Source organism: Malurus melanocephalus, unplaced genomic scaffold (assembly GCF_030028575.1).
Source record: "Malurus melanocephalus ecotype Western Australia unplaced genomic scaffold, MMel_1.1 scaffold_31, whole genome shotgun sequence".
In the NCBI taxonomy this organism is placed as follows: domain Eukaryota; kingdom Metazoa; phylum Chordata; class Aves; order Passeriformes; family Maluridae; genus Malurus; species Malurus melanocephalus.
In genome coordinates, this window is record NW_026623263.1 from 744566 (window position 1) to 753687 (window position 9122).

At 37.3% G+C, this 9122-nt stretch overlaps 1 protein-coding gene across 1 annotated transcript; it reads right to left on the reverse strand.

Moving 5' to 3' along the window:
• Positions 1–215: 215 nt before the first annotated feature.
• On the reverse strand, positions 216–9105 carry ANKRA2 (ankyrin repeat family A member 2). The gene is made up of 8 exons (XM_057363784.1): positions 8723–9105; positions 6570–6728; positions 5062–5127; positions 3588–3685; positions 3308–3433; positions 2874–2940; positions 2706–2786; positions 216–1024 (listed from the first exon to the last, which is right to left on the reverse strand). The coding sequence occupies exons 1-8, from the start codon at positions 9009–9011 to the stop codon at positions 969–971; spliced, it is 942 nt and encodes a 313-aa protein (XP_057219767.1). The 5' UTR covers positions 9012–9105; the 3' UTR covers positions 216–968.
• Between the last annotated feature and the right edge of the window lie 17 nt (positions 9106–9122).

Consider the following 9122-nt stretch of genomic DNA (forward strand, 5'->3'; position numbering starts at 1 on the left):
TTAATCAAATTTGTTTCTAATTCCCCCTGTGGATCCATAATCTCAATCCTTCGCCCCATACTGGGAACCAAACAAGTTTTGTGGTTTAGGAATGGTACTGTCCAGTTTAGTACTCCCACAGACTCTTCAAGTCACACTGCCACTTGCTTGCTCACTCACTCCTTCTCCACGTTCCCCTGGGACAAGGTGGAAAGAGGAATTCGAGGCACAAAAGGTAAAGATCACAAGTTRAATAAGAAACTTTACTGGAAACAGCAATGATGTAACAAACATTAACRGCAACAAYATTAATAAAAARAATGTACAAAAGAGAGTGTGATTCACATGCAAAAATGATCAGTGCAGAGCTCCATCTGACCCCACTGCAGCCAGTCCATCTGGACTGGAAAGAACCCCTTCTCCRGGAAGGGGCTTCCTCCTGCCCTTAGCAAGGAGATGAGGTGATACAGAATAACCTCTGGGTCATAGTCCTCCCCACTCATTACTGCAAAAATGAACCCCGCCCTTAATAAATATTAACCAGGGATCTCAGAAACTTCACACACTATGCACATTTTGGTATTATTAACGCTATCTATCTTCTGTGGTGATACACCTCAACATCTAAACACATCTCTTCCTCTGAATATGCATCAATGATATGATGAAGTAGAACACTTGGCATAGTGCCACCCACAGGGTAAACATTGAGATGGTCAAAAACTGGGTTTATTTACAAAGTTTTACAWGCATGACAATGGACTCTTTTAAAATTATATAAACCATATTTAAGGAAAGGATGACATTGCACATTTTTATTAACAACAGTGAAAGAATACAAAGAATACTAGAAAGCTTAACTAAAACCAGCAAATCATTGAACTGAGGTAAAGTTACAAAACAACAAACTCTTGTCACCAATTACAGAGATTTTAAAAAGCAGTACAAATCTCCAAGCCAAGAAGTGGCACCTGCAGAARAGCCAACGATTATTCCTTGATATTTTGAAGTAGCTTCAATAAATGAGACTCAATAACCTGTTGAACTAAAGCAGAGGAAGAGATGAAGTTAATTAGTGTTCATCTTTTTTTGTATTTTTTGTATTTTATACTATTTAGTATTTATACTATTTTATACTTTTTTTGTATTTTTTTGTATTTTTTTGTATTTTTTTGTATTTTATACTGTTTTTTTTGGCAGACACGTACCTGTCCTGTAAAATAAAAACCAGACATGTATAAATTCATTCTGTCTGAATGCAGAATGTCTATGATTCTTCAAAAAACAAAAGTCTTATATAATGCAAAAACAATACACACAGTAAGGCGGATATGATTGCTTTTTTGGGGTCATCATCTGTTCTCCGGTTTGAACAGGCTGATAGCACATGGAAAGCAAACTTTTAGCCTGTAAACAAAAYGTAGGCAAAACTACTTATCAGAAACTTCCTCTGTGAAACACTTTGAGATTGAGGTATGAGGCCGTCTTGTATCTAGACATCTGTGAAATTGTGGTGTGCTGGTTTCAGCTGGGTTAGAGCTACTCTTCTCAGTGGCTGGCATGGGGTTATGTTTAGATTTGTGCTGAACACAGGGTTGACAATACAGRGCTGTTTTWGTTATTGCTGAGCAGAGATTGCGCAGAGCCAAGGCCTTTTCTGCTTTTGGTACTGTCACGCTGGAGAGGGGACTGGGGGTGCTTGGGAGGTTRGGAGGAGACACAGCAGGGACAGGTGACCCAAACTGACCAAAGGGATATTCCAGACCATGTGGCATCATGCTCAGTGTATAAAGTGGGGGGAAGAGGGAGGAACATTTGGAGTGATGGAGTTTTGTCTTCCAAAGTCACCATGACGTGTGATGGGGCCCTGCTCTCCAGGAGATGGATGAACACCTGCTTGCCCATGGGAAGTGAATTAATTCCTTGTTTTGCTTTGCTTGTGTGCACAGCCTTTGCTTTCCTAAGGAACTGTCTTTATCTCAGCCCATRAGTTCTCCAGCTTTTACCCCTCTGATTCTCTCCCTGATGTCTCTGGTGAGKGAATGAGTGAGCGGCTGTGGAGGTTTGGCTGTTGGCTGAGATTAAACCATAACACTGGCTCATTGAAAGAGCTTGGAGAAGATACACATACAGTGCTGGGCTTACTTTCTGATGCCATTCATTTCTGTAATAGCAGACATTTCACACCTTTCAAAATGAAGGCAGAAATGAGGGGAAAAAACCAGCCAGGAGTCCCTTTGCTTCTGGTTTCCATAATCAAATGAGATGATAGTATAATTCACTGATTACAGTCTGCTTCCAAGACAAACTAGAGCTAGAGCTGATATGACTGGAGAAGGTTTTGTAAACTACATCACATCATGCCAGTCAAGTAGGATCAGAAGTTCAGGAGGGTTGCAGACCCCTTACCACTGTCCAGTAACACACTCCTTTGTACAGGGTGAGGAAGCAGCTCAGCCTTGCCTGAATCATAGCTGCRTTAGCTCTAAACACCATTATTTGCGTCCACTGATAGAGATCCAGGTCWGTACCATTTTCTTACTAAGTACCTGACTTTCTGAAACAAGAATGGAAAGTCCTACCCATTTTGGCCTGATGCATTTAAGAGTATTAAGACTTGTAGGACAAGTAACATGCTAAGAGCTGCAAAATCTCCACTAGGCCAATACAGCAGCTATATGAATGAGAAGCTGTAAAAATTAAGTGTTAAAAAAAGCAATACTCACCGCTCCGATAGCCCAAGGCTACAGCCAAATCCATGGAATTGTAGCCAGCATCTGTTTCAACAGTTGGATCAGCACCACTTTCTATGAAAACAGGAAGAGAATCTTGTATTTCTGATGAGAACTGACGGTACATTATAACTGCTAATTTGGTTTGGGCAGTCTGCTTACCAAGAAGAATTTTTACACATTTCACATGGTTCCCATGTACTGCATATAGTAAGGGTGTGCCTCCATTCTGCAAAAGCAGAGAAATGCCTCGGTTTACTGATTAAGCAGTCCACAACTGTAACTRCTTAACATACCAATATGCTTCCAAGTACCAATTAGGTTTTAAAAAAATTAGGCTCTGTTTTAGATCTTCACAACTTCCATCTTTGTCTACTGTTCAAACTGTAAGATCACAGTTCTAAAATAAGTCAGCATTAAGTCTCATCTCTTTGTACCAAGAACCAGTAACACCAACTTCTCTTATCCTTTGAAGTTTAGAAACCTTAGATATTTCAGAAGAGGTAGAACAAGTTTTAAACCCAAGCCAATGCTATGTCCTGCTTCAATTTGCTGACCAAAGCACCCTCTGATATMAATTCAAGCTGAAGTCTTACCCAGTCATACTCATTGACATCAACTCCACAGTCAAGCAGCATTTTGACAATGTCTGTGTATCCTTTACTGCAGGCCAGCGAGAGGGCACTTTCTCGCCCCTTCCCCAGAATCTGAGGATCTGCACCCTGAAATAAAGTGTCAATTAAAAAAGTGTATTTGAGGTTTTATACAGAACTTAATTTTACAACTTTTGAGTTAGAAGCAGCATTGGCAAATTTAGGAAGGCAAAACAAAGAGCACATAAATTCAAAATTATTAAGTGATTTTTTTTTTCCTTACATTCTGGAGGAGAAATTCCACTACTGCTATCTGCCCATGAGCTGCAGCCCACATCAGAGGGGTAAATCCTTCTTCATCCTTATGATTGATTAAATTTTCTGTTCAGAGAAAAATATATACCTTAGTAATCCCTTTCACAAATGCACTGTATATCAGCTGSTGCAATTTGTTGATGTATCCATGCTAACTTCTGTTCACCAGAAACCAGTGTGACCTAAATGTCATTTTCATCCTAACATTAAAAACAAAATTCTGTCTCAATGGTGGTGGTACCATCTCTGTCCAAGAAAGAAAAACACATCCAACTGACCAAAGGAAAATTTCAGCCTTTACTTAAATAATTTAAAATTGAAGTTTTTAAGCTCTATAAATGAACCTCTGTTTTTACTCAGCAACATTACAAGTTGCCTGTAATCCAGGCTTCACCTTTGGAAAGAAGATATAAGATGTTTGCAAAATGAAGTGGTGCATACTGTATTATACTGTAAACTTGTTTTTTTTTTTCAATAGAGTGAGCCACACAATCTTGTAAAGAATGAACTTGTACAGCAATATTAATAAAACAACTCCCTTCCCCTCAAAGTTCATGTAATCCATAGGGTGATCTGTGAAAACAATTAAGATCTACATCAATTGCAGCTGGAAGAAGAAGAAAGGGACTTATTTTAACAACAGGCTGACAAGTATTGCCATTGGATTTTCTATTAATATCTAAGTACATTACAAATACCACACTTATCATAGCATCAAAATAAGCATTTTTAACCACTGCTGACACTTCAGAATTGATTTTTCATATACACAGCAAATTACAAAGTTTTAGACTCAGTGACTCATTACCCACTTTAGAGTAAACATTTCAACAAGAATGCACTGAAAGCATGAGTGATTACTATAAGTACAGTAAAAATATACTATTAATGTTACTAAATTAATAAATATGTTAGAGCTGAAATTTTGCATATGTATTATGAACACACAAATGCCACACTACTCAGAATGTGTAGAACTATTAYATTGCAAGTGTGAGCCATGGCTTAAATTAGCAACATGCAGGTCTTTATGCTGATTGATTAAATAGAATCAGAAAGCCATGATTAATAGAAATATGTTTTAAATTATAATTTAAAAATAAAATACAATTAACTGCTGTGACAGAACTAACACTCCTTTCTTATTTTCACAGATTGCCTATATAGCTAGAGAGCAAGGAGAGGAAGGGATTACSCACTCCTATTAATGGTAATGTTTTAATTTAAAGTGCAAATCAGACAGTGAGTGAATAGTAGACTGATGCAAAACAATTGTCCACACCTGCAAAGAACAAACACCTCAAATGTCCTTCAAGAACTGAAGAACTGAGGACTTTATTTATTTTTTTCTTTAAATACAGCTCTGGGGGAAAGGTCAAGCACAACAGCATATAAATGGCCCAAAGAAAAAAAGGAAGGCATTTAACCTCCTTTTGTCTCACCTTGTTCAATACGTGTAGCCAGATACAACATTTCTCCCTGAGCAGCCAGCTGATGAACTGATAAAGCTGCCAAAAAGGAAGCATAAGCATGTGTTACATCCACCAGTTTTCGTTCTGCTGTTTGGAGCTGAGCATAACATGTCCATTTCCTTTATCAGTACAGAATTTGGATTTGAGAGTAGATAGTTTCACCTTACACTCTGAACTGAAATCACTCTTCCAAAATCACTCTCAAAAACTTAAAATCTTCCAAAGAGTTTCACAGGTTTAAGTAATTTTTAAAAGTAATTGTAAGTAAAAAAAAAAAAAGTAATTTTAAGTAAAAAAGTARTTTAAGTAAATTTAAGTAAAAAGTAATTTTAAGTCATTCTTGAAAGCAAAGATACTTCCCCACACTGACTCTTTACAAGGCAAAATGCTCTCTTCTCTGATATTTGGTCTGGAACCCTACATCACATTAAGACTATTTATCAAATGAAAATCGACATATTTTGATAAATGAAGGAAGTTTAATTTAAAAATCACCCTTAAGCCATCAGAAAACYTGCCCTGCTACTCAACAAAGAAGTGTTGAGTGTAACTCTCACCCACTATAATGTGGAATAGATCAGACATTACAAAACTATAGATAACTTGACATACAGCGCGGCAGATAAAGATTGCACCATTTTTTTGTTATTTCAGAAATTATGAAGAACAAAACCTCTGACTCACAGTATACTGCAGAGGTACATGGTTTTGATAACTGCAATTTGGACTAGGCCTGAAAGGTGGACAGGAGGATATGTGTAATAAATAATCCACATTATATAATAACAGAATTAGCTAACAATCACATAAACTGTAAATATTCACTGTCTTCTTCTGAACCACAACATGAAAATTTTGTTTGTTCAGAAAGATGGTGTATTTTATTCAGTGGCCTACACTACAGGTCCAGAATAATTTTTCCCACACATGCAGCATTTTTCTTTAAAACAAAATTGACTTGTAATTTATGGAGGAAATAATTTACTGGCAAAATAAATTACAGCAAACAGATTTATAAAGAAAATGCTTGACAATTCAGAAAAAAAAACCCAGCACAAATAATATTTCCTTGATTTTCATGACCTGTGACCTGTGACAATCATGACACTTGCAACATTCTGTACAATTTACCCATCATCTAATTTTAATACATTTTACAAGATGCACAGGTTCTGAAAACATGTGCACGAAGTACATCAACTTACAACGTAGAAAAAAAATCAGGAAAGTCCCTTACCTATACTTTTTAAATCAACTTAGATTCTTTCTGGAAAATAAACTTCAGTCATGAATTTCACACATCAGGTGGATGACTATTTTATGGTTGGACCCATGTGAAATGAAACAAGACTATCTCAGTGTCTTCTTCCTACCTTAAAGTTCATTGCAACACCAAAGAAAAAACTGAATAAATCTGTCAAGCAACCAACACAGAGTTCACAAAATAATTATCAATAGGAACACAGAAGGATACTTACAGTTTACAAGCAGAGGTGTTGTAGAGACTTCATTTCCCCTGTGTTTGTTAGTCAGTGTAGTTGATTGTTTTATTGGTGAGAAATGCTTAGTAGTTGATGGAGTATAAACATGTCTTACTTGGATACCAGGGGAAGGAGAAGTGTGGCTGTTGCATTCAGCTACATTGAACAAAAAACACAGACAGGATTTCAGTACTAATAAGAGCATTAAAAGCAAGCCACAGATTCTAAGTCAAACTGTAAAGCACCAGTATCACAAGACCATTAAAATCCATGTTAAGAAAGCTTTGTGACATGTTCTTTTTCCACTGTGTATTGTGAAAGCTGAATAAAGGGCTGCATTAATTTCTAGCATAAAACAATTCTGCTACTTCACATATTTAGTATGGGATAATGCCACCCAGAACCAAACTGGTGTCCAACTGAGGTAAGCCTTTGTCTAGATTTTTCAACATGCCTGACATGGATTTTTTAGGTAAGAAAGCTCCACTTGACCTGTCATCTCCTTATACACACTCTCCAAGGCAGTAACATGAGGCAGCACTGGTCAGACGTGCAGTCAGCTACCTGCTCAGCTTTTGCATGCTCCCTAGTCAGTCCACTGCATAAGTGGAGACATTCYTCATTAACTTTCTTCATTAACTTTTTTCACCAGAAGAAAGTGGGCTTTTTTCACTCCTGGATAAAATTTTGATAGCATTATGAATGCCTGATGCATACTTACCTAGCAGCAAGAGATGTTTTCCACTAACTGATATAAAATGCAATAGCAGGACACCACTTAGAATTCAGGAAGTCAGTCACTGCTGATGTATTCCTTCATACTAACTCTTCTTTCTTCCGCTTAGAAGCTAATGGCATTTTATTATTTATATGTTGTCTTGGCTTCTAATTCTCAAAAGTAATGTTCGGTTTTGAGAAGCAGTTGAAAAGCCAAACAATTTTTAAAAAGCTAACTGAYAAAATACTGGAAAGACATTGAAGGATTAAACTCCATATTGGCTTAATTGATTTGACATCAGTGTGACCCAGTAATTAACGACTGGAAGCTAATTAATACCCACATACACTGAATTAACRCAAGAGAACTTCATGATCATGAATACAAGCACAGTTCAGGGAAAGAACTAATTAAAAGGAGTGTAACAGGATGAAAATGAAATTATGTTTTGCTTGCAACTCAAACTGCTACAGCTGACTGCATCATGATAACAGTCCTACCAGAGATTTTGACCAGTGGATTTGCAGGACTACTTCTAAGGGATGTAAATATGTTACCTCAGAAAAACAATCCTACTGCTGACGGGTCTAAATCTGCCACTCAGGCCTGCAGCTCTGCTAGTGAGCACTTGAAGCAAATCAAAAAAGTTTGAAAACTACAATGGCTGAGCTGCAGCCAAACAATACAAGCTCATGAAACCATCAAAATTCAAAACAGGCCTGTGTTTCCACTTGTTACATGAAATAGGTGACRTGAACTTCATTAAAAGATACAGTCTGAAATATGTCAGTAAGTGCTAGAAACAGCAGCTTTTAAGGGGAAGTAGATGTAAGCCCTAATTTTGCCCTGCATCARTATCCCCAGCCATGAAAAAGTGTGGATCAATTCTAACAAAGCTACCCAGCAATGGCTGGATTAGCTGCAAAGACCCAGACCTGCAGCACCACCTGTTTTCAAGTACTGTGAAGCTACACTGGCAAGCCCATTGCTACCACTGGAGGCTTCATATAGCCATAGTGATAAAAAACACATGGCCTGTGTTATTTTTCATCATACTCGTGAAAATATTGCTGAAAGCTGCTGAAGCTGAAATTACCTTACAGYGCTTTCAGTATGTTTTGTGAAGCAACGTACTGCAGCTGGACAAGCCATGTATTGTTTTCACAATTAGCATGAGCTCTTATTAACTTAGGAGACTTTCTGTGTCACTGCTTTTTCAGCTGATATAAATATTAAAAATTTTACAGAAAAATAAAGTTGGAGAAAATTAATTTTACATTAACAATCCACTAAGCATATAATAAAAATATTAGAGGAGTAAATCTTAGAAAACACATCAATACATATAGAAGGTATAAGCATTTTTAGAAGAAAATATAACAACAGAARGGTGACACAGTCCACAAATAATAATTTGTACCATAAATTCAACCTTTAAATAAGACGGATGCAACTTCAAGGTCAGAGTTGACTTGATCTTGAATATTTTTACTGTCCTCCTCATTCAGAGACTTCACAAATCGYGAGCAGACGTTCATATCAAATCTGTTGGGCAAAATAAATTTCATCCCCATGGTGACACTCTGAGCTGGGCCTTCCTCTGTGCTGGTGTCAAGCTGATGCTCCACTTTAATGTCTGGCATGGGTGGAAGGCTGTAGCTCGTGGTACATTCTTCCACAATTAACTGGGCCCCGACATCTAAGTTCGTTGAAGATGCCATGATCTCAATCACATAAGTTTCATGCCAATTGTTGCTTCATCATTTCCAGCCCGGAGTGATTCTGGCTAACCAAGTCCAATTGTTTGAATAACCTGCAACTGAACAGGTTAA